At 41.1% G+C, this 26,658-nt stretch overlaps 1 protein-coding gene across 4 annotated transcripts in view; it reads right to left on the minus strand.

The window, feature by feature from the left end:
* LOC112978788 (TLE family member 4, transcriptional corepressor) overlaps positions 1-26,658 on the minus strand; it is a 99,998-nt gene that overhangs the window by 20,769 nt on the left and 52,571 nt on the right. For 2 of the 4 annotated variants that reach the window (XM_064501040.1, XM_026092506.2), the window contains 2 exons: positions 24,162-24,363; positions 23,723-23,739 (listed from right to left, as the gene is read on the minus strand). In XM_064501040.1, the coding sequence (XP_064357110.1) occupies positions 23,723-23,739; positions 24,162-24,363 (219 nt within the window). Of the gene's footprint in view, positions 1-23,722; positions 23,740-24,161; positions 24,367-26,658 lie in introns of all 4 variants that reach the window. The other 2 variants (XM_026092507.2, XM_026092505.2) reach the window with 1 other exon arrangement.

Genomic DNA, 26,658 nt, shown 5'->3' on the forward strand with positions numbered 1-26,658 from the left:
GGTGGCAGCCAAGTATTGTCACCACATATATCACTGGTCACAGTGAACTTTTTCTATATTTTCACCTCTCATTTGCAACTTGTTTCTCTACGTACCCAAACAGAAACACAACTTCCACTCAGCTGTACCAAGATCACATTATTTGTCTCATTCATTGCCTTTTCCCTGTAGCTGCATTTTCGGATACCATACAAAGTCTCAGTAATTGTTGGTGAAAAATGCTACCAACTAGCTCGAAAAGATACAGAACAAAGCTATTTTTAATATCACATGACCCTGTCTGAGCTAGTTAGACTGAGTTTAGTAATGAAGGGTGTGATAATTATTTTTAATACAAACTATGATTAAAATGCAAACTTTGAAGTTTTATACAGCATTTTTACCCACTAATTAACTTCACTAATTGCAAAGTTAATGAAGTTAATTAGTGGATAAGAGTGTCATATAAAACATCAAAGTCTAGATGTGCAATGCTGCTGCAAGAACGAAACAGCCATAAAAAAAATCTAGAATAAAAAGAAAACGTGCATGCTCAGCAGCTAGCCTCCCAAACACAATGTCCTCAAAACTTTCACCTGAATAAAAGTACATATATGTGTATATATATGTTTGCAATTTCTTTAAAACTACCAGTATGAACTATTTACACTGGTGATCTGCTTGCCCTGGTGGTCTGCTTGCCCTGGTGGTACCACTATGACATTTAATCTAAGCTAATTAAAAGCACCAGAGTCTAGATGTTATAAAATGGTAAAATGAACAATAAACCACTTCAGCTTGCATGCTAAATCCAGTCAAGTATTTCAACATACACTTATCAATTTGCTATAAGCTACGTAGGCTACGCAGCAGAAGTCAGGGATACCTAGCAATTTTGGCGTGTAATTCTGCCAGCATGTGCTACTGTTCCTCTGGCCCCTCCTGGTGTACAGGTGCACAGTGGCAAGAAAGTAGGTGGTTAAAGCAATGGCGAGGGCTGCTGGCTAGCCCTTCACAGATGGATTTTTACAATAAATCCTTCAAAATACAGCTTCTCCAGTAATCACTGACTGAGGGACATAGCGCACATAAGGCCTAATCATTACTGATACTGTGAGGGTCAGAGGATGGAGAGCAGAAACGATACTGCTCAAGTACAGGCAGTGAAATCATAGAGGAGCACAGCTGTGAGACAAAAAGCAAAGACAGGTTTAGGTTAAAGGATATCTTAGCACAAGCACATGAAGGTAGTGAAATCAAGGAGTGCAGCAGGAATAACAAGCATCCTTTGGTAAGCAAGACAGTCTGAACAAAGGACCTGGTTGCAGGAAGGAACAAAAGTAAAAGAAACAGATGGGGCAGGGAAAGGAGTTAAATACTCCTGATAGGTTTACAGAAGCTTCAAAGTTCACAGATTACATTTACCATCAAGTCTGCTCTCCTCCACATCTGCCAACTCGTAAATATTGAATTTAATTGATGGTAACAACCCAGGCATTATCAAACATCCTCCCTTTTAATCCATAAAGCAATCCAGCCGATCCGCTCCCCATTCACCATCCTTCACTCCGTCACTCTGATCTCCTCCCATTTGAACAGTCCCCAAACTGAGCCCCCCTGCTTCAGCACACAAGAGCAGGGGGCAGGTAGTTTGGAAAGAATGAAAAGATTTATGAGAAGGTGCTAACGCACAAATTACAGCTGGTGTAGGCAATACAGCGAGCGAGCCTGGGGGCACAGGCGAGTTGCAAAGGAATCCTGTCCCTAATGATGCCAGAAGAGATAAGCCCTCTGCAATAACAAAGGAGTGGAAGTGCGGAAATGCTACCAGACAGAGAAAAGTCTGCTGCTGGCATTTGAGAAAATAAAAGCCCAAATCCAGGACAAACCTGCATAATCACAGCATACAAAATCCTAAATGTTACTTTAACCTAAATCAGACATGCTGAAACAGGGAAGTCAAAGGATGCCGAGCTGCGGAGATGCAGAAGGATGGAGGGTAACAATCATTTTTGGAAATCTGAAGAACAGAATGGTGCCAAGGAAATGATGGACTGCACCCCTCCACTCCTCAAATATTTATTTGGGGTTCCAATTACTGATCTTTCATGCTATTTCCTTCAGTACAGACCTGAGACAGTTCGAGCAGCTCCAGCAAAATAGAAACAGAAAAGGCAAGTAGAGTATTGGGAGTTAGAGAGAGAGAGAGAGAGAGAACGCGCCAGAGTGCACAATCACAGGATAAGAGAAAAAGCTCAACTAGCTGGAGCTAAAGATAGATAGAACGATAACCACCAGCCTGTATTATGGGCTTTGATTCAGCGGTGCTCCACAAGGCAAGGAAAAGCACTTGCTGCCTGCAAGCACTCTTCAAAAGACGAAGACCAACACACACAAAGAATTCCTAACGTCCAACACGTCTCCAGAATATTAACACTAATTGTACTTGCACAGCAACTGAATTTAAGCAAAACATACGCAGTAATTTGGGTACTTTTAGACTAGTAAGAAAATACTCAAGAGGGAATGTTTTATGCTGCCCATTAAAGGCCTGTATCAGTACGCTATACTTTGTTAAAAAGTATCTGTAAGAATCAAGAAATCCCTGTGAAGAATAACCAGCTTTTGCTTCGAGCCCTCTCTTCAGGCTGAGCACCACAGTAAAACTGTTATCCTTTCACTTTGCACAGTGATTAAAATGGACTGCACGGCACTGTGCCAAGCTGAATGTGAACACTTTCCCGCAGCTGTCAAGGCACAGGGGTTATAAAAATCTCGTCAGTACCAGCAACAGAGGTTAGGAGGTAAAAATACACACACCTACACCCCCCATAATTTCCATATTAAAGGTTTCAAACTAATAACGACCAAGTTTTAAGCTTCACCTTCTCCAGGGACAGCTAAGCGGATTCACTTTTCAAGTGATAGGTCTTAACAGTTTTCTCCTGGGATTTACATTCCCTATCTAATTCTTCATTTTGACCAGATGGATATAACCTAGCGCTAATTAGCCTTTTTTGTTGCTTTAAAACCACACAGATCATTCCTGAAGACAGCCTCATAAGAAATTCCATTTAGCTTCTTTCAACAGACGTTCGGATCAGCTACTTTGCCCCAGTGCCCCACATTTTCAGTCCCGGTTAGATCTAACAGGTTATATCCATGGCAAAGCCATCAGTTTAAGTTTTCACACTTGTGTTATCTTCCACTGTGGACATACGTATGAAAACTTTGGGGGAGGTAAAATACTTTGATTTTCATTCCTTCTGCCTGTTTATCTTTTAAAGTATTTTAAAGTTGTCTTGCTGCAGAGATGTCCTAGGAATCAGTACAAAAACTAAACAAATGATTGCTTTTACTGAGTATTTCAAGGACAGAGCTAATCATCTCTTTCCACACTGACTCGTTTCTGTCCCCCCTTTCAGAAATCCTATTTTTCCCTAACCTGATCAGTAGGGAAGTGGTGGAAGAACTTCAAAAGCTCCCACAATTACAACAAACACCCTGAATGGAAAAGAAACAGTCATTTCATTTCCAGATTGCTTCAGTCAGAAGAAACATGTTCACGTTTGCCCCAGGTATTAACAAAAAAGCTGGCAACTTGCTCATCTCCTCCCTTGTCTGATCTTGTATGGCTTCTAAAGACCCAATACATTTTAGGCTTTTCCTGTACCTTACATGATTCAGGAAGCCAGAGCCACTGCTAAGCACCCAGCAAAAACAGAATTCATTATCCGACCAGTCTGTTAATTGGGCAGCTGCATAAAACATGGCTGGGTGCTATTAAGCATTAGCAAATTCCAGTTCATGCTGATCCTGATCCAAAACATACTCTCAACCATCTATAAAAATATTTTCCAGAAAGTAACCTTTGAGCGCTACTGTTTGCCTCTCTGCCCAAACAGCATTCAAGCCCATTACATCTGCCTCACTTCATCTACATCCACCTGTGTTCCCAAGACCCTTGTTCAGGAAATTATCCTATTTCCTATTCAGGAAAGCACTCAAGCGGGTGCCAGATTTGAGGTACACACTTTGATTTCGGAGAAGTCATGAGGTAGATGAAGAAATCAGAGGAACGTATGGATGTGCTGATCTTTAGGCACCTACTACGCGCTATCCCTGATCAGGACCTTAGTTTGTTGCAAAAATAGTTGTCCTCAAACTAGCTCTTTAAATCAAGGATGCTGAGATGAGCAATGAGAAGAGCAATGCATGGAGGAGTGGTGGTAACACAGATTCTCCTATTAGCCTTAAAGCATTTACATCAGTATATAATGGTACATTATACATACAACACCTACTTTGAAGACTGAGAAAGTAAAACACACAGTCCTTCTGCCAGATTTTCAGATGCATTACAAACTCGCAAACATCTTAGAGCTTTGCCAAGAGAAGCAGCAGTAGCTTTTATTTTGCTGGGCCTTTCATTATTTATATTAGACAGGTCATGCTGTTAATTTTTTAAATGTTAAAAGCACAATCAAGTACTAACTTCAGGCTAGTTGGAAATGTTTTGATGTTAGCAATGAGCAGCCAATACATTTTTAATTCAGGCTAGAGGAAAGGAAAAGCAAAAAATCCCTCTCTTGTACTCCCCCTGCATTCTGCCAAGTAGTTAAGTGTGATAACTGGCATGCACACACATGACCTTCTGTTCTATTCAAATGAGTTATCTTAGCTAATTTGTGAAGACTGCTCTCTCTCATTTAAGTACTTCATAAAACGATCCATCTTTCCCTTTGCTTTTGTTAAGGGAAGACTACAGTAATCCCCCTAAAGCAGCATTCTGGCAAACGCTCCTAAATTATGTAATTCACTAAGTTCAATTCTACTGTTACAATCATTTTCAAGGAAAACGGGTATAATATATTATCATTATAGCTATACAATCCTGAGTTGAATTTTCCTTGGTTGAATTCCTAACATTTTAATACTGAAATTGATCTGTTTTAAAAACATCATGATGTGAAAGGTTTTTTAAATACCATACATGCTCAAGCTCTTTATTTTAAATGGTTTAGAAATGAGCTTGTAGAAACAGAAAAAAAAAAAAAGTCTTGTGTTCTCTAATCTAGCATTAAGTACATTTTAAAGAACAACAGGCATGTTTCCAAACAAACTTGCAGTGTACAAATTACCCAGCAGGGATGGAGATAACAATACCTATGGTGTGGGCTTAGATCTGAGAAGAAGTTGACATTTCATCAAGGTTGTCTAGGAAACCACTTTTTAAATTTATTTATAAAGCAAAATGAAAGATGTTTATTTTCAGTTTGGGATGCCTCTAGAGAAGCTGACACGTAACAAGTTTATTAAAATGACAAGTGCAAGGTACTTTCCTTGCTGATTGCAAAGTAATAACCACACCGTGAGCCAATTAAGAACGAACGGGGAGATCAAAGGCCCAAGCAGCACAATAAACCCAGGAGTTACAGAGTTAAGCAAAAGCCTTCTCAAGTCACCACAATTCAGAAAATTTCCTCCACCTACGATGCACTCTGGCTAACGCAATAGCAGAGAGGAACATTTTTTTTAGCTCAAGTGTGGATTAGGTTAAAACACCAACCCCCATATTCACGAGCATCTAAACAAGCGACTTGATTTTATGTACTGGCAGGAACTATTTGGAGTTGTGAGAATCTAAATAACTATTAGCAGCTTGATGGGATTGATTCAGATGAGACTGAAGAAGCTAGAGGGCGAGAAGGCAAGAGGAAAAGAGTTGGGGACATACATAACAACGCACAGCTCTAATTTGTAAAATGAGTTTCTCAGATAAGAAACTTTATTAAATCTCAGATTGCAGCACTTTGTTAGTGCATTTCTTCCCCTCAGAAGCTGGCAAGACCATGGCTTTTCAAGGCAGATTTTCCAATAGCTAGCCACGTTTGCTAATGCAAGACTTGACTATTATTACGATCTCTGCAAATGCCAGCTTGGACTTTGGCATCAGCAGAGGACATACAAAATGCTGCCAGTGAGTTTCTAGCTGGAATTTAAGAAGCTGAGTTGTAAGTCAGAACACTGTTTACTGATCAAGACCCTGGCTGCTTGAGCAAGAGACTCTGCCTCCTTGCAAAACACCTTGGTTGCCCTCAGTAAGAGTTAAAAACTGCCCAAATCACTAAGTCAGAGAAAATCTTTAATCGTGAAGTGGGCCTTCATTACCATTACCGCTTCCTACCATGAGAGGCTAGATTTGTTCCTTTCTGAACATGACCCATCCATCCCCCTCTATTTCACTATCTTATGTTATAGGGGAGGAGGGGAAGGAAGGGCTTACAGAATTCATTCGGACTGATAAGTTCATCACTGTTCATTGTGTGTAGACTTTAGGTTTGACAGTAAATGTAAATTCCCATTTAAAGACACCTAGAGCACCAGATGGAGCCCTTACAGTGAGAAAGTCTAACAAGCTCTTTCACAGCTGGCGCAATTGTATCCAGAGCTCCAGCCCGCAGATGGAAATCCTTCTTCTGTGCCTACACGCTCTGCCCACAGGGCAATTTCATTCGTAGCAAAATCACATTCACACATCCATCGATGGGGCTGCTCCGTCTGCAACAGCACGGGAGGAAACGGAGAGCCTTTGAACCAGGCACCAGCCTGCATCAGGTACATCGCCCCAGAGGCGAAAGCAGCACAGCCCCACGAGCATAGCCCCAAGCTGGAGGCAATATGATGGGCAGCAGCTCAGGCATGAGTGCCAAGACGGGCGAGCACCAGCTCCGGGGTGCCCGTGGCAGGTGAGTCAGGGGGATACCCCGTGTGTGCTCCCCTGGCCACGACTCTCCCAACTGCACAGGGGGTTCTCGCCAGTTCTGCTACGTCTGCAGCCCTGTGCCGTACCAAAGGATCTGTACCCCACAAAAGAGCAAAGTAATCAAAATCCCCGGTAAATATGAAAATTCAACCAAAGCTTCTCTTCAGGAAAACATATAGAGATTAGGTAGTTGGCTGAAACACTAATTAGCCCCAAAAGATATAGCTGGCAAACTAACCCCACTATGAGCTACTAGGAAAAAGCATGGATTCACTTGCCATGAACGGGACTCAAATCCATTGAGAGGTTTTAAATGGAAGAATTAGATAAAAATGGATCAGTAATGTGAGCAAGAAACTAAAATTGGGAAGCATGGAAAACTGTGTTTATAATTTGGGAAATCTAGGCTCAGTAGTCGGCTCTTTTGTCTGATCTTGTGAAGTCAATTAAGCCTCTTCATGCCTCAGTTCATTATCTGTAAAATAGGGATAATTTCACATGCCTAGAGAGCATTTCTTTCCCTTATAGGGTTGTTGTGATGATTAAAGATTTGGAGGTACTCCAGTATTATGAGGATGGATTCGTTAAATACCTTAGACTGAAATGGACAAATATGGCAGGAAAAAGAAAGAAAATCAGTGTTTCTTACATCAGGAAAAAAAACAACTAGAGCAATCCAATTATTGTAATCGTGTGCCTATATTAAAGTCCAGCAACTAATATGTCTGCAAGTAATAATCTTAGCCCATTCTTAGTCTGTATAAATCTATATCACACAAACATAGGAAATGTAAAAGAGGAAACACTTCTGCATTGTATGCAAAATTGTCATCAGCTAAACCCAGAGAAGCCAAACCCACTATATCTGAGATGTGACTAACTTAAGACCCCAAACAAAATTTCAAGAAAAAAAAAAATACTGCCCCCCCCCCCCCCCCCCAATTACCTGTGGGTAACAGAATTAAGCAGGAAAGCTGTTATCTGGAAGTTTGTCTTTGGAATGATTCCCCCCCCCCCAAACTAACCTTATGTATTTGAAATGTGAACAAAGCCAAACCTGCAGCTGCCTAATAAACTCAAACCTGTACTTCAGCATGCATAAGGCCATCTCAAAGACAGACAGCTGTGAGATATAACCGGATTTCAAAAATACAGAGCTAGTCATCCCCTCATCACTCCTTTTACTATAGCCTATAAAGCACACGTTGTCTTTTATTGTGTTATGCAGTGTTTGCGCTTACCGCACTCCATAAATAAAAAAACAAACAGGGTGTGTGCTTATCTGATTAAAATCCAATGTAAATTACATGCAAAATAGGTGTAGCCCACTGGCTCAGGGCAAGTTGCCAGTAAAGACCTTCTGTGCCGAAGGTTGTGCATCACTGATTTAGGGCATCATCTCTCTGTCATTTTTCTACTTCTATCTCATTACTTTACACTTTCCTACGTTACATTATTTAACGCCCTATCCCACCTCTGCTCTTATTTCTACCTGGCCAGTTTAGCATTTTCTTACTATCTGACACCGGACTATATAAGAAATCTTGCACCATGATACATAATCATTCTATGATTTTGAGCGAGTCCAAATCCAATCTCAGTCTATGTAATACAGCACTTCTCTCTCTCCTTCTTACTCCTGTAATCATTCATGACTATTGTTACTCCAGTGCAAATTCCTTCCAGAAACACTTTCCCGCTTCCAGGTCCCAGCTGCCTGAAACTTCTGCCTTCTCCTAACAAAGCACAGCTTGGGGCCCTTCTTACAGATCTGCGAGCAAAGCAGATTAGCCTAAAGAGCCAACTCTGTGTGACCAAGTACAGGGGAAAGTGCATTTCACATGAAATCAGAAAACTATCCAAGCTTGATTTAAAACAAACAAACAAAAAAACCCCCACACCTAGGCAATGCCATAGAACAATCACCAGTTATTTTTTGTGAATTCTCTCACAATTTGGATGATCCGAAACAGGATTTCCCAAACGCTGTGCAGACATGATTATGGGATATATTTGTTTTCACTGGGCTGTAAGTCTCTACCTTTCAGAGATTTCTCATTTTTCCTTCACTCAAGGTTGAAATTTGCTATGAGAATTTCTTGAGCCCCCTGCAGAATTGTTCAGGGTATTCCCTAGAGACAGAGGAAAAGAATTGGGGATTCGTCATGCACAAGCTGATATTTACAGTAACACCACTCCCAGTACATGTTTGCTGGAAATAGCTTGATATTTCTTCACTTTCTTTTAATATTTGTAGGATTAATAACAAATTCAGGCCCTGATCCCACAGTATTTAACATCTGGGCAAAATGCCCCTTGCTGACATCCACAGGGCTCTGGGTTGGCACAATAAAAATACTGCATGTTACAAGAAGCCTTAGTAATGGCAGCAGTAAAAGGCAATTTCTTCCTTATCTCTCTTTGTGCTGCCCTTTTGTTGTTATTGTGAAGAGACTAGGAACAATATGGCAACGAGGACAATGGAGAACAAAAAACCACTCATGGGTGATTGCTCAAAGTGGGACCCATAAATGCCACAACTACCTTGCTACAGTGGCGGTTTTGTTTTAGGAAAACTTGAAACTGCATGAAGGCCAGAGACAAGGATTCCTGCATCAGACAGCTCTGGTGCTTTGAACCCCTACTGGCATCTCAGATACTACCAGACACACAGAGTACAAGCAGAGGCAAGAAATACCTTTGTATGCCTTCAGACAGCCACACAAAATCACAGTTTCTCATTTCGTTGTAGTGGTGACTTCAACCCTGTGAACTATATTTGCCACTTTCCAGTTGACCTGCATCACACTCTGAGATTGATTGCTACAAGAAAACTCTAGCTGAAATAACAAATATGAAGCACCTTTCCCGCTAAGTGATAAGACCTTCCAGATCATATACTAACTTCCTCCATGACCAGCCAAAGTAACCGTCTTTCACAATGCATTAAATGCATTAAGGGTCCCAAGCAAACAACGTTCAGGGACAAAACTGAGTGCCTGAGAAGGCTAGAACAAGCTTGCAGCTTATCCAGGGCCAAACCTACTTTTTCAGCAAAGATTTCCTAAACTTACTCTGTTCTTCTCCCTCCATTCTCTGACATCCCTCAAGACTGACTTAAGATGAACGGACAGCTGGCAAAAAAGGAGTGACAAAACCATGAGTCAGACAGAGGTAAAAAGGTCAGACCCTGGCAGTCAGAAAGCACATGGATAGGCATCTTAGATACGTGTTTTTAAATGTTCCCTTTCTCTCTCTCCTTCCTCTCCTCCTGAAAGACTAAATGCAAAATGAAATCATCTTACAGGACAGCCGCTTCCCCCCTGTGCTCAATCATTGCAGTCACACTATTTTGTCCAGTAACCTGAATTGATAATTCCTCATGAATAAAATGCCAACATTATCATCCACAGCTATGTTGTTGACATGCTTTTGCTATTTCACTAAAAATACCATTAATTTTCTGGCTTCACAACAGCTGAGCTACTCCCCATTTGAATATACAAAAGAGTATTTTGTTTAAACCAAATTAAAAGCGTTCCAGTAAATGACTTCAATTTTGCTGGCTATACTACTTCAGTGTATACTGTTCTATTTAATCCTCCCTTCTCCCAACTCTACTCTTTCTGCCTCCCCCTCTCTTTCTTTTTTTTTTTTTTCTTTCCTCTTTTTATACTTAATCCTTTCATGCCAGGAACTGAATTTGCTCAGCAAGACATCCACAGTCAGAAAGAGCTTCAAAAAACGCGGTGCCAAAGAGTTAAGGCAACGGTGATATTGCCTCCGCTCCGTTTTTATTCACATGCGTTTGCCAAAAACATATTTAACAGCAATGGAAACTAGGAGGAAGGGGAGGGGGAAGCACACAAACACTAAACACACCTTCCATTTCCCATCCAGATAAGTGTCGACATTCCCCATTTAAGTCAGAATGAAAACCACCATTACTGCCAAGCCCTCCTGGCATCTCACCACTTTATTTGTTCCCATTTGTATCTAATGCTTTTGTCAACAGTTCAACAAAAGTCAAAGCAAACAACCTGCTACAAACACCGGGGGTAACAGCAACAAGCATGAATCCTTCACAATTATCCAGCCCAGCTGCTCAGTGCCTGTCCAGGCTGCTTTCATTTACAACAGTGTCAACAAAAGGCTGAAACCCAATAACTAGGTGGGTCAATACTACCACTGTAAACCCTCTAGAGAAGGAAATGCTGTTCTCCTGCTTTACTGCTTCAGCAAACATGCAGAATAATTCAGTTAGATAGACAAGCGCTCGCCTAATCATTTGTTGTGTGAATTATTCAAGGCTTTCCACGTAAACTACTAAATGATGGCTCTTCAAATATTTCCCAGGAACTACCAGAAGTCCGACCGGAGAAAAGGAAACATCAGGCAAATTCTGACATAACAGAGGGCACTGGTAACCTCTAATCTTAAAAAGCTTAATGTTCAGAGGATTCATGATTCTTTTAGCCAAAGCTTCTGCTGTCATTGTATAGAGACTAAATGTTTTTTTTTTATTTTTTAAAATAAGAGTATTAGGTACACACTGGTCTATCAGTTGCCTGATCTTTTTACAGCATAAACAAGGCTGCTGCCTATGAATTTTCTTCCTCGCTTTTTTTTTTCCTGCAAGTTGTAAAAGAGACTGATCTCCAGGGGATACGTGAACGACTTCTCATGTGATCTCTTACTAATCACCCACCTTAGCGGTTCTTTCTCCTCACCTATAAGATGAATATTCACATGCTTTTCTCTAGAGGTCTCGGGAGGGTTGATATTTACATTTTCAAAGAGCAGCATAAACCAGTCCTAGGAGGCAGAATGTAAGTGCTAAACATTACATTTTTCGCCTCAGTTCTCCCTTTAGTGGGGGAAGCAGCCACCTTCTGATGCTAATTTCCTTGTTTTCGTTGGCTTTGGTCATCACTATACAATTACATTAACAAATTATTTTTAAACTTTAAGAAAAAGGATAAGGTAGTTAACATGTGGTGCTTGCTTTGATTTAATCTTGCTATTGGCAAGAGTAACTCTGAATATGAACAACTGTTTTTTTCTAAGAACAGTTTACATATACATCACAGCTCAGTGCTGGACAGAGACATATTTTGAGCTAGAACACAGTATCAAATACACTTATAAATATTTTATTTTTGACATCCACAGTAGCAGTTGTGCATGCTGAATATCTAGTATTCCAAAGAGAATTCCTGGCAGTTTTGAGATTTAGCAAAAGAGTAAGAGAAATTCTGTCTATATGGCAAATTAAAACACATATATTTGTTTTTATAATTAAAATCCATATCATATTTTGTTTGTAAAACAAACAGTATTGATCACACTGTAACAGTCTCTGGAGTTCTGTGTTGTCAACATAAAGAACCACCTTCAACCAAATAAAATTTTCTTCTCCTTCCAGTCCAAAACAATTATGAAACATTGGTTATTAAGCAGCTGCAGCTCCGTCACCTTGCGGTCGGGGTAGCTATTCCTACGTATTTCAGACCTGCTCCACTTGGTAGACAACTTCGGTCACATCTACTGTCATAAATTAAGTTACCAATGCATGTAACACTAAATGTGTTCATCAGTATTAGTAAGACTAGTGCCTTCACTGGCATAGTCAGTTAGCATTATTTGTAAATGGCTTAGGGGCCACAAGGATCGAAAACACAGCAAAGAGGTATTACAACACAGAAAGCATTTGGTATCAAACAGGTTGCAACTTGCACAGGTTAACTGGGAAAAACTGCACAGTCCTATGCTAAATACTCTAAAAAGAACAGGGAAGAGCGACAATGCCACACAGAAGCATCTCCCATTCCTCATCCCCAGGAGCAGGAAGAAGGATGGAAAATGGCATTTCCAGCCTTTGCCATGGCTGGAGACAACACAGTCACCAAAAAACCTTCACAAAGCATGCAAGAGTCCTACAGAAGGCCTGCTAAATGCTTAATTGCTTCCAAACACCCGGTGGTGTGATATAAAGCTTTTAGGGTACCTTGGTGGTGAGCATACAGTGCTTTTCATAAAGGCATGAAACCGACCCTGGACAGGCTGTCTTTATGTCGAAAGCTGGGTGCCTTTGCTACTGTAATGCCAATTATGTATACTGACAGGGCACTTGGAATAATACCATACTTCAAGGGAAGGGCAGAAAAAGCAGTACCTCTCTCTCTCCACAAGGTTTATTGGTAATTGATTTTCAAGTGCTTACTTTTAAATCAGTCAGATGAACAATTCCTCTTGCATTTTGCAGTATGGGACAGCAAAGCTCATTTATAAAATTGTATTTGTAGGTCATTGTAAGAAACTACTTTCTTGAAGCAGGGAAGGAAAAGGTATGCAAAAATATTTGCTTCTTCTAGGGCAAAAAATAATCGCGGCTTGATATTTTAAAAGAAACCCTGAAAAACAGAGGTGGGATAGAAACATAGCATCAACAGGTATGAATCAGCAAACGCATAGCAAGAAGAGACAAGAAATATAACCACACAGTTATAATTACGGCAAGCCATTCACAATGATTTACTAATGCTGGACACTGTAACATCACAAAGCATGTGATGCTCATGTTATTTAGGTCGACACTTGCTTTTTAATTCAATGCAAGCAATGATTTCTGTGTAGTCTGGCCACTTTGTTATGAAAATAAAAGGAGCAAAGGACCAAGCAATGTGTTGCTGTAGCTGCTAGGTTTTGTACTGTCTGCAGCCTGAGCCAGACTGCTACCACCAGCCCCTATGAACAACCCTTCCTTGGGGTGAAATTGCAAGCAAAAGACACCCCTCCTGGCTCTTCTTCCATCCACCTGCACTGCACCCCTGCATCACACACCAGTCTGACAAAACAGGACGCCGTCAATAAAGCCCGGCTGCTAAATTACTTTGACCTACCAAGGTTAATATTGCAAAGAAAATACTTTCTATCCTGTTTCGAAAATACAGTGACTTCGCTGCACTCTTTGGCCTTGTGGATAAGCCACAACAGACAGCTCACCCTGTAAACAAACAAACAAAAAAAAGGAACAAACCGTGTTGAAATTTTCCCCTTCTCCCTCCCCTCAGCCCCACTTACTCATAAGTGCACATCAAGGAAACTCCCACAGCTGCATTCACTGCCTCTCCAGAGACAGAAAAACAGAGGTACAGCTGTGCCTGTTAATATTTGTATGCAAACAAGTCGAGTCCAACTGGCTGTAATACCTCACTTAAAAGCACCTTGGTATTCTTTGATAAGCTCGTAGCTCAAAAAGAAGCGATACAGAGCAATCTGTTGTCCTCTTAATGCAATTAGCAGATTAAAGCGGCATTTCACTTTCAATACTTCATTAAAATACTGATTGCATCCAGCATTAGCTGATTATATGACATATGCAGCGTTCCCCCTACAGTCCTCTCCGAGAGATGGGGGAAAACGGCAGCACGGGCGAGCCAAGGCGTTCGCAAGCGAGCAGCTGGTATTGACACTAGGAGCCGAGCACAAAACCTGCAGCGCAGGGCGCCCATGGGCTGGAGGAGGCCGGCGGGGAGGTGAAGGGGACCTGGTGCCTCCAGACTGGGGACAGTTGGATGCCGACTACTTCTGCACTGACACGCAGGGCGATTACTTGGGGAGGCACCCTCCAGCTCATCGCTGCCTCTCACAGAAATCACCTCTCAAGTTTTGAGCCTCTACGATACAGTCATGCTCGGGCCTCTTGTTGAGGTGGTTGTCGGTGCCGATTTTGGTTATACGTCTCCATTTTGCGGTTTCCTCAAGACAAACTAGCCCTCGATTTTTATTCTCTTATTTTCGCTCTAATCCAATGAGAGTGAACCATAGGAGTGGTAAAGTCCAGCAAATTGCGGTATAAACACAAGTGATTATTTCAATTTTCCCCTCAGATTATTTTTTCATGGCAGACCAATAAACCCAATAATGCCTAGATTTACTAGAAAAATTTTTATTCATTTCCCCATGCAGCCAAAAGTAAGCTAATAACATCCCACTGAGAGTGCTGTCAGGCTAAATCCCTCAACTACTGAAAGCACTGCCTGGATAAATCTCACTTCACTTTCCATTCTGCCAACCACTTAGGGCAGGGCCCAGGAGGACTCTTCAGCTTATCCCTCCTCACGCAATGTCACAAGCACAAGCTGGAGTGGCCCAATCAGTGCCAAGAAAAGAACAAACTAAAAAAGATTAATTCACAGATGTTCATGCATTTCACATACACTGTGCCCTATGGTCTGTTGCTAGGGCAACAGGAGACCACCAGTGTGCGCTTTATTGGCTTTATGAAGTGCATCTCGGGGACTATAGTCCGAGAAATGCTGCATGATAATAGTGAGGCTTTTCAGGAGCCTTGTTTTGTGTTTATCCACATTTAACCCTCTGAGTATTATTAAGAGCATCACTATGCACATCTTGCGCATCAAAAAAAAAAAAAAAAAAAAAAAAAAAAAAAAAAAAAAGAAAGAAATGAAGAAAAAAAAAAAGCAGAGATGAGGAGCAAGGAATATGGTCTCAGTCTCCAATCTAGAAATGTTGGAAAACACATCCTAAGAGCCCATCCCTGAAAGGCCTCTGTTAAAGTTTTCACCTGTGGGCCGTGAGTAAATAAATGCTAGCGTTGTGTTTGTACAGTGCTTAGCACAACGGGCTTTGGGGCCAAAATTGATGCTATGAAGTGCAAATGCAGCACAAGCGATACATTAGAATTACAAATTATTAACTGCAGACACAATGTGTTTTCTCAGTAACTTCAAAAGAAAGGAAAAAAGAAAAAGTGCAGACTTCCTAGCCACATTATGAAAAAAAAATTGTAATCTCATTTTGCATCCCAAAGCGTATCATCAGTAATCAAGCAAAGCGTGAACCTTTATCAAAACCCTTCCAAAGTTGCAGTCCCTATAAAAGAGAAAGAAAAACCCTTCTTTCAAGCAACGCTCCGTGTTACAGTGTCAAGGACTACAACATAATCTATAAATTCACACAAACAAGCAGGAGCAATAAGCCACCTCCGCCATTGCTGCTCCGCCTCCCCCATCACTGATTTTCTGTCCTTGCCTTAATCCAACTGGTTCCCTCTCAACAGGCCTGCGACACCGCAGCCCAAGTTGCGTTTTGTTTGGTTTCTTTTTCGCTTGTTATTTTATTGGAGGAGGTAGGGAGATGGAGGGTTGGGGGTTAAAAATCACAAATGTCACAACTCTTAGAGCAGCAGCACATATCAAGTGTTAATCCAAAAGCGAGCGGGAGAAAGCGAGGGCTGGCAGAATAGATCAATAGACGAAACAGCTTACATTCAGATTCACAGGAGAAAGAACACGCAGAGACAATCATTTCCTGGGAAAAGCTAAAGCCTAATGAGAATTTACTCTGTCTCTTTTATTCAGACAACCAACCCTTTTGTGGCAGGGGCTTCCTGAGTGACAGGAACCCAGGGCCCCTTAATAGGATTTCCATATTATTTCCAACACCTGCCTAGAAGTTATTTGTTTACATTGAAGGAGGCAAGATTCTCAAATCAGACATCTGCTTCTAGTTCAGGCATATCTTAGGAAACCATCTAGAAAGAAGCTTTGTTGCTATGGAGACATTTTTATTTTCTTCCCTTAGTTGGCTGAAAAACATTAGCCATTTCCAATTTTTTGTTCTTCAAAAGGCCAAATGTTGCTCAAGAAAACACAGAACTTTTCAAATTGCTTTGTAAACCAGGCTAATCGAGCTGCAGATATTTAATTAATTATTTGACTTAATTAGAACCGTGTTGGAGAGAGGAGATATGGTGCAACTTTCCTGCAAATTCCTCTCAATGGCTGATTCCTTCTGGCCAGCATAATTATACTTCCCTCAAAAACCTGTTTAAAATTTTGTAATTCACAGCACACTTATCAGTCTCTCACAATAATTTATGAATCAGTCAGACCATTCACTTCCTCCAACTTCTTCTAAAATCAACCTAAGAAACCGACAGCACTCCAACTGGGAATATAGTTCTCTCCTAGTGTGGGGAAAAGGCACCAAAAGCAACTTAATACAAGTATTAACCGACTATTAGCTTTCAGTGACTTTTAGCCAGAAGATAGAAATTTGCAACATATTTCAACCACCCTTTGATTCCAGAAGGTAATGTTTTCTCTTTCTCTCTCTTTTAATACACAATTAGAATACCCAATGAATTCATTAATTTGCATTAAAATAAGGCATGATTCAAATTACTTTGAACTTAAAGGTTTAAAAGACAATTTAAAATTAAAACAGTACTTGCTCTATATGGGGGGGGGGGGAAGTATCACCAAGCCAAGAGAAATCTATAAAGCAGAAAACAGCCATCTAGTTTGTGTCCTGCTTTGATAAAATTTCATCACTATTGCCTATTTTCTCATTACTTAGACTAAAAGGTATTTAACCCAAACTTCAAGCAGGCACTTCGCTCCAGCCACATTTGCCGTAAGTTGTTTCAAACCACGAATGCCAGCATCCAAGGGATGATTATAATTGCACCCTTGCATTACAACAAGGAGAACATCAAGAAAGACAAGAAACAGATTCATTCCCTCCATTAGCCCTTTTCTCACAGCTATTACGTTCCTGAAGACTTTGTGCTGGAGAAGACCTTTCCACCCACCTCCTCACCCCAGCAAACTTCCTCTTCCTACTCTACGAGGCAAAGTCATAAGCCTATATTATCAACACCACCGTCTGTTGCCATGGAAATAATTAGACATGACTGCTCAGGTTAGAAATTACAACCCATGTAAGCGTTTGCCTCCCAGGTGAGGAGAGCATCTGGAGAGAGAATATTTGAGTTACTCTAAATCACAGAGTGGCAAAACAAAGTTTGATAGGGAGACGCACTGTAGGAGTTTGCCCAAACGTGGGCACGCTGCTGAAGAGTCACCCTGCGGTAACAGGCAAGGTAAGGCTAGTGTACAGCTCATATACAGGAACAGGAAAAAAGTTATTGCGTAGGAGAGGTGAAGCCATCCAAAATGGCAGGAGCAGCTAATTCTTTGAGATTGGAGTACATGCCGTTACTTTCATAGGAATACTCTACACTAAATTAAAATTCCCGGGCAACCTCATTAAAAAGGCAAATGATGTGACACTGAAGGAAAGAAAAAAAAAGAAATGTAAAACTGAGGTTTAAGAAAAAATAAGGAAAAAAAATTACCAGGGAGATATTTACCTACGGTTCAGTTCCATGTTTTAAAAATCTGTTGAAAACAGAGACTCGAATGACTTGCTACACATTATTAAAAAAAAAAAGCCAAAAATTCATCTCTATAAGATAGACCAAGACAACAAACAGGACCCTGCTAATTAATATTTGTTCTGCTTCAGCAGACAGTTACTGGACAAGCATGCAACAAACAAGCATGTCTCACCCGGTCACATCGTTAATCCACTCACGTTCACCACCTGAGGACCAGCTATGCCCCAAAGATATTTATTCATCTGTTCCACAAACAAACAATTACAACACATTTTCTGGAATTAGGGCACCTGTTACATTCTGCACAGTTTACATGCCCCAAGGCAGATATCAATTAATACTGAACAAATTACTGTATCACAAGCCAACAGAAGTTACTCATTATATTTTGATAATGCTGCCCCCAAAACACCCATGAAGAGCTAAACACAACTCTTGTGGAGCGAAGTTTAGTTCAAACATGCTCAACGTAAAACAACCACTACAGAAAGCTAAATACACGCACTGCCTTGTTTTTTGTATGGAGAAATACACACACACAATCCGTGACGTGAACGTGAGACGTTTTAATTTTAACGAACACATGAAGTGATTTTCAACTGAGTGGTGTTAACATAGCAAAACAGTAAAATGATCAGAAATAAATTCTGTAACTTTCTTTGGATGTGTAACAAATAACCATGCTTCTTTAACTACACACTGGATGTAGTAACATCTGGAGAGAGACTCATGCCATTAGAGGAAGTCTCACTTTAAAGAAACGTGACTATTTCGACAAAGTCTACAGTGGTCTATCAAGTCAGTTTACATGGTCTTCCTCTACCAGCAGAAAAAAATGAAGTCACAGCAATATAATTACATTTGGTAATACCAAAAGTAGAACAATATCTTTTGGACTTTTTGATTTTAAACTACTTTGTTCCTTCCAGAAGCATTATATTCATAAAACTTCAAAAAAAAAAAAAGTATCAAATTATAACTGCAAGAGTGACTTACCTACTAGTGAACAGAGGCCCATACATTCAATAGTGGCTAGCAACTTAAGGAGCTAAATTGAGACAGGCTCAGGTTTTAGCAAGCACTGGAGCACCTGCCAACAGAAATTTAAATGGAACATAGGAATCACACCAGTCCACTTTCGCTGTATTTGCCACATCTATATAACTATCGCCCTTCACACGGATTAAGGCAAAAGTAATCTTACTGCTAAATGCACTTGAATTCGTCCTGACAGACTCTTCCTAGTTCATTAACCAGTAAAAAGTGCATGAATACAGTTGATGCATCATATCAGAAGCAAAATTATCCTTTCCACTGAGCCTTTTCTCCAGAGGAGTCTCAAACAGGCTATTTTATCCCTGCAATGAGACTGCAGCTTTTAATTGTGGGCTCTTACTGCTGTGGAAACAGTAAGCCCCAACACCAAGATGAACACAGTCTCCACTGTGCCTTGGGACAAATCATGTCTGTAGTAAGTAATTCACAATTCAAGTGAAAAAAAGGTGATGCACCAAATAACGAACAATAGAACTAGCTTAACAACAGAAGTGGAAAAAAGTTACATGAGTTCAACCTTCTGTACAAGGCACTGATTCAAAAGACTGAAACTTCTGAAAACACTAAGAGCTTCACTGGCTATCTCTGATTGACCCACAACTCAAGTAGCATCAGGGGGATGCCTTACTCCAGGTGTCACTGCAGACAGCAAGAGTCACAGGAAGAAACTGCTAGTGCTAAATTACTTTCTGCCAGATTATACCTCTTTCTACAAAACGCTTCTTTAGTTTCTTCACAGGATAACTTTTTGCAGAAGGGACTTTGTTAGGGACTGGAGAAACTTTTGTCAAACTTGTCCCAGAGAGGGTAGGTGAGGAGCAGGGCTGGGACAAACAACACGTCACTTAGACCAACAAGTCCTAGGGGAGGTGGAAAAATCCTTGAGTGGCATGATTTGCAAGCAAGAATCCACGGCAGAATAATCTTAAAATAAACAAATAAATAAGGTTTTACTGCTTATGAAAAGAGGTCACACAATCTTTTGTGAAAAGCCGCACAGTGAACTGCGGAGCTGTTTGTTTGTCTGTCTAAACACATTGTATTCCCTCAGAGCCCTTAAGACACTTTCAGAAAAGCCTTCGTGTTTGCCACCCCTTCCCTTCCTTTTGTTCGATGTGCTGCCTTACTAGCGGTACAAAGAGCAGGGCTGTGACCCAGTTTACAGGGCATAGAGTTTTCCCACACTTCAAACTTTGCAAAGGATTCTGAGGAATGAACCCAACACAGAAATCAGAAAGCTCCCAAAGCCGCTTTCCTCCGCAGATCCTGCTGTGCTGACACTGATCTATTATTTAGGAGTAGCTTCTGGACATCTCATGGTATCAGGAAGGTCCCTCTTCGGTTTCAGCAGCGAACTGCTCACTGCAGAGAGGTGTCTGGAAGGAACCGAGCCCAGTTTGTTTTATCAGGCAGAAAATGTTGCGTTTAGAAGGGTGATATAAACTGCAATAGGACCGTGCCTGAAGAACTGGCTTTTGATGTCAGCCTGTCTCACTTTGTGGCTCCAACCGCCGCTCTTGGCTTCAGCGCTCTGCAGTGACGCAAATGAGTTTTCCACCACGCTCCCTGAAGAGCCTGTAAAACCATGTGTGCAAGAAGAGTTACACAGCCCTTCCCATCACCCGCACTCCCTGTTTGTCTGAAGGGACTAATCTCATACCGCGGGTCCCCCTGCTCGGAGGCAAGTCTCAATTTTCCAGTGCTGGTGAATCAGCTGCTGCCTACACCCCCCAGGCACAACTAAGGAGGGTCAAGAAAAGCACAATTAGAGACACCAAGTTTAATGAAGAAAACTGCCTGACAAGTCAAAAGCACTGGAATTAGTGGCAAGAGATTTCCAATAAGAGGGGAACAGAACACTGCAATTGAACTTTCTTCGTACCAGTGAGTGGGGTACCATGATTACCCGAATCCTACAGCAAAGCCTAAATTCACACTTCACAAGCTATTTTAAGATCTGCCCTGCTTAATAATCTGTATCGGCAAGAAAACACTTTAAAGCGTCTCTCACGATTAAACCCAGCCACAACCTTGTATAAATCAAAATTTTGCTACCATATCAAAACGTTACACTGGGACTGTATAACGTTGCCCATATCCTCATTACATGCTACACTAATTACTACCAGCAGATTCAGAATTTTCTGCACATTAGAGGCTTTTAGAGGAGCTATAAAAAATTTCAGGCACCATTAATTTAAATTTGTATTGAAATTTCCTTTTGACAGATGGCCAAAAATTACTTATTATTTAGAGTACCAGAGCTGCCTGTTTGCACATTAGAAGAGAAAAGGGAAAAATTAAAAGCAAGAAGGAAATTTATGTCACGTTCATTACCTGTTAAATGTTAAGGAGCATTATCCTGCATGAATAAATTATTTCATACAAGCACACAGACTCCAGCTGCTGGCAACTGGCACATTCTGGCTGACAAAAACCATCTCAAGTCACACAGCAGACAATCATAAAAAGCCTCTCTTAACCAGGAGCCAATTAAGGGAGGACAGATCGATAGAACAAGCGACTAACTGCTACTCTGGGCATCACTGAAAACATTCAAGGAAATTAGCAAACTATTTCACCTTGCAAAGCTGGCTGCAAGCCCCATATGCTGACACATAATCCAACACACAGCCCAAACGCGGAACAAGACAAACATCTATTTATAGTTACCGTTTCAAAATAAATCGGTACAAAGTAGTCAAACCTTCCTCTCAGTCCCCAAAGCTGTAGGCATAATTGTGCATTTGAGTCATTCTAAATAACTGCAGATGAGTTAAACAAAATCAATCTTTTTGGTATAAATATTCCCTGTAATATGCATGCCAGCATAAATACCTCAATATCCCACAGTCATTAGAGGAACAGGACTAATGTATTTTCTTTGAAAATAGTGATTAGTATACCCTATATATTAATAGCTCTCTTCAGTCACTTTGAGTGAAATGTTTGTGGTTCCAGCTACACAGGTATGCAGACTCACTAAGGAAACCAGGTATTTTGCGTTCTCGGATTTAGAAACCTGCCCTACCTTTATTTACTTGTTTGGGCACAGGGGTGGGAAAATCTAGTGACCTATTTGTCCATGGTGAACAGGGGATGTTCTAAGAAAATCACTGTTAAGTTGTGCACAATTTGCATAAAACAAGGCTCCCAGTGCCGAGCCCTCGCAACAAAGACATTGAAGTGAGAATCGACGCGCTGTTGTCTTATGTCTGCCGATAGACAGCTTCGGTGCCTTTGCAGCTCGCAGTAAAAACTGACAGTTCCTGTCAGCTCCTGGTTCTTACGCAGAGCCACGTAGGTAGCAGTAAAACTGACAACGATCAGCTCAATTTCATTCTGCTGGGACCCAGCAAAGTTGCCGATGGCAGAACAGACACGCTGGGGAAGGGTACAGGACATGTCCCCACCTGGAGCTGCCAGGAAAGCAAAGGACCCCCCATCGCACCAAAGCCTGCACGGTGGCAGATCCCTGGTCGCGGCAAGGTCGAACCCTGGGCAGTGTGCTTCTGCCCAAACTACCTCGGACACACGCATAACATCCTCTTGGCAACTATCTGGTAATCTTGTCAAACACACATACGATTTTGTTTAATTAACACCTCTTCTGCCATTTGGCCAACCCTAAGTATGAATTACTTATTTCTAAAAAATACTATTGAAAAGTTGACAAATTGGTTCCAAGTGTTCAGTCAGTTGGGCACATGTGTCTTACTCTTTGTGAGATAAGCATCTCTTATTTCACACTCACCATCACCTAAAAAGACTTACTCGTATGCTCCTAAAAATTATGCAATCCGTTCAAGCTCGGATCCATAAACATATCTAATTACTCAGAAATACATAGGTAACTGTGTAGCTGGCCACAACTGGGTCTGCTGTGACTTGGTAAACTGCCAGCGGCAGCTAGGAAAGCAGAATGAGCTAGGAGAGGGCAGAGAGAAGATGTGCTTCCACTTGCAGCATTAAAACCACAGGAGCCTCTATGAGAATTTGATAGCTATCAAGTATGGACCAGCATCCAGGCACATACGTTGAATCACAGTAGTATATATCACAGAATGCTCAAAATTGTATGAGCCACAGTTATATAATATATCTCTTCATAAACATTACCATTTACAGGATGGTGCACGTACGTACACTACAAAGCCATTCAGCGTTTGGAAATTAACTTTTGGGAGTGGAATACAAGAGCCTTAATGTGATTGCCATCTTCTGTGGACTAGAGAATAACAGTCCCTTCCTCTCCCACTGAGCTAACTGCTTCTAAAACAATAGTGGATAGGACTCTACTTCCTTCCTGGGAGTGACTGATCTTGCTATATCTGCATTAAGAGTATATTATTAGGATATATGAGAATTATAGTTTTACAGTCTTTGAGTTTTTAAAACTATTCTATTTCATAACCTCACATAAGCACAGAGAACAGCCTTCCCTTCCCATGCACAGGAAGGGGCGCAATTCTGAAGAGTCAGCCTACGAGCAAAGATGTGATCGCTGGATAGCAAGACACGTGCAATCCTACTTATGCTATAATCAGCCACGTTCTAAATGTATTACATAGTCTACATTTCTGCTAAACACCATACATGTTACAATCCAGTTTCGGTTTGTGACATTTTCCACAATTCCAGTTCATACTTCAATAAAATGCAGTGTGCAGCTCTTTTAAGTCCCTCCTTCCACCTATGAAATGGAGTCCTACCTTGATGGAGTCTCTGTCTGCAAGCAGAACAGCCACAACAGGCGAGGAAGGGAGGAGGAAGCGGTGGCAGCAGTGGCAGCAGGGGATGGGGAGGTGGGGGGGGGAGAGAGAAAGAGAAAAGTACTAGTTAGTTTACATAAAATTATACATTTATCCTACTTGGAAGAAAGAATCCCAATGTCTGTTAAGTAATAAATTGCACAGATGTTAACTTTTCTGTACAGTTAATTATTAATACTGTACAGCCAGATTTATAAAACCTGATTTCTACCATTTGAATGCACTTTCCGACTACAATTGGGTAATAAATACGAAGCAATTAGCTAGGAGTTCCTGCGATTTTTTTTTTTTTTTTTAAAAAGAGGTGTGTTTAAAAAGACAAGAAAAAGAGAAGCAAAGAAAAATGAACAAAGCCATGCACACATCTGGCAGCACCTACCTCTTTGGTGATCGTTTTCGTGATGCTTCTTTTCATCTTTAATCGGTAGGTGGGACTGCCCGCCCAGTGCACTAGACAGCGCCAGAAGGCCAGCGCTGCTGCCAATGGGTGGGATGGTGGGAGGCTGCAAGCCCGAGGGGTGTGGGGTGAGAGGCACGGGGAGACCATGTCCATGTGACAAATGCTGAGCCTGGAGTTGTTGCTGCTGTGAAAAATGAAATGCAGATATTGAATTTGTTCAGGGAGCAGGGGGTCGTCCAACTGATCATGTACATCAGATGTAATTGATCAGATCAGTCCATACACCTGATTGATCCAAACAGATGCAAGGTCACACAAACATCCTGGCATTTTTAAAATGTCCACAACACGATCTGTGAACCTCACACTGAATTAAACAGCAACAAAAATAAGAGACTGAAGTAAAGGAATTTTCCAGTTTTGGTGAAATTCTTATTCTTCTGACAGAGCTATTAGATTTTATTCTTCCTAGCAGAAACACACCACGTACGTGTCTAATCAAAACATATGCAACTATAAAAGCAGTTATATAATGCAAAAAAAAAAGAAAGCTGAAAATTGAGAAAATTAGTGTTAAACAGTTCTCCCAGCGCTACTGCACAGCATGCAGTGAGAGTTAATTTGAAAGAGAAAACCTGAATTAACAATCCAGAAAAGGAAACTGGTTGCAGCCGCCGTTTTAAGCCCTTTAAGTGTCCTTAGCGGTACTTGAGCAAATTACTAAAGAAAATCTAATGTAGCAAGGCTTGGGTCCTCCTGTAGGCTTGCTCAATAATGCTGAAATAATTGGGCACTCTGTGCACGTTTAGTGATGCTCGAATGAAAAGCTAGAGGCCTGCCCTTGTACTCTTCTCTAGCTGCTGACTCTGTGTTGTGACAGGTTTATTTGAGTGGGACTGTGATGCATGCACCAGTAACTGCGCTGACAAGAGTTTAAAGTCAATTTTACCAGTACACTGGCAACACATACAGAAAGCCCTTGAGAGGTTCGAATTGGAGTGCTTGACCTCAACCAAGGCTGCATCAAGCTCTGTGCTATACTAACCATTGTGGGGTAGATTGTTTGTTGCTGTTGAATGGGAAGGCAGGAAAAAAAAAAAAAGGAGGAGAAAAAGTTAGGTTAAATATATCCCAAGAGAGATCTGTTCAGGTCTAAGGCTTGCCCACTAACCATCCAACTAACTGCTGCTCATACAGCTGCTAGCTTTAAAACTTGCTTTTAGTTTTTAAGCTGTCACTTCTCCAGATTCATGGTAAATCAAATCAAAAGTCTTCTAGGATTTTACTCTCCCCTGCATGTCTTCGTAAAGGGCTTTGGATAAGAAAGAAATAAAAACTGACTTTACATAAAAACATTCCATTTTAAATTCCTAATTGTGAAGGCTCAGGTCCTACTTTTATTTGTTTTTCAATGGAATCCAAATTCATTTCCTGCCTCACATCCTAGCTCTTTAATCAAGAAACAGTATGCCATTCACTTGTTTTTTTCCTTCTCTCCCTAGCATGAATTTTTATTTAAGTTGAAAGTAAAAGAACGCAAGTCACCCACAGCATGATACACAGCTCATGCAAAACATTACACGCAATCTCTCAATACCTTCCTATGAACGCATAGATCCCTTCCTTACTTTTCAAAACACAAACCACACTATGGAATCCGAATGCCAGCGTCAAGTATACGTCATCCAACTTAGCCCCGAGCCACAGAGCCACAGAGAGGAGGGGAACGATCAGGAAGGAAGGGAGGGGAAGGAGGAGGAAAAAAAAAAAAAAAGAAAAAAGAAAAAAGAAAAAAAAAAAGAAAGACACTACAAAACAGAAAGGAGATTCTTCTAGGTGGAAAAGAATCAGCCCTTTCCCTGCCTGCGAGCCTATGTCATCCTCGTAGTTTCCCCTTTTTGCAGAATGTATCAAACGCATTTTGTTTGTTTGATACTCTTATGGAAGGATGCTTCATTGCTCAGAATTCAAAATTAACTACAACAAAATGGAACAAGAGCCAGCTGTGTATTGTTTAGCTTCAGGGGCTTAATGGGGCTGCCTTACAGCCACAGAACAAGCTGGCATGCGGGATTTGGGGGAGGGAGTGGGATAGGTGGCATGGAGGAGAGAAACAGAGAAGAGGGAACAGGGGAAGAAGAGAAACGGACAAAACATCCTGTGTTCTGGAGTCTCAATTTTCATTTTAAATAAGGAATTTCCAGCTCCTGTTTGTGAACGTGCTATAATCCAAAGCAAGAAGATGCCTGCCTGAATCTGCCAGTGGCTTGAAGCACTGGCTTTGAGAAGGGCCTGAGAATATTAGCAGTGACAGACTGCTCCCATCGTTAACTGTATCACCAGTGATCCAAGGATGCAAGATAAGGGACACTCATGGCACTGTACTGTACAAGCTACACAGATCTGCCCACTGAGCTACACAATTCGCATTTGACCTCCTCTATGGGTACAGGATGGTTTGCATAGAGCTCAAAAA

The sequence above is a fragment of the Dromaius novaehollandiae genome, chromosome W (genome assembly GCF_036370855.1).
Source record: "Dromaius novaehollandiae isolate bDroNov1 chromosome W, bDroNov1.hap1, whole genome shotgun sequence".
Taxonomy (NCBI): domain Eukaryota; kingdom Metazoa; phylum Chordata; class Aves; order Casuariiformes; family Dromaiidae; genus Dromaius; species Dromaius novaehollandiae.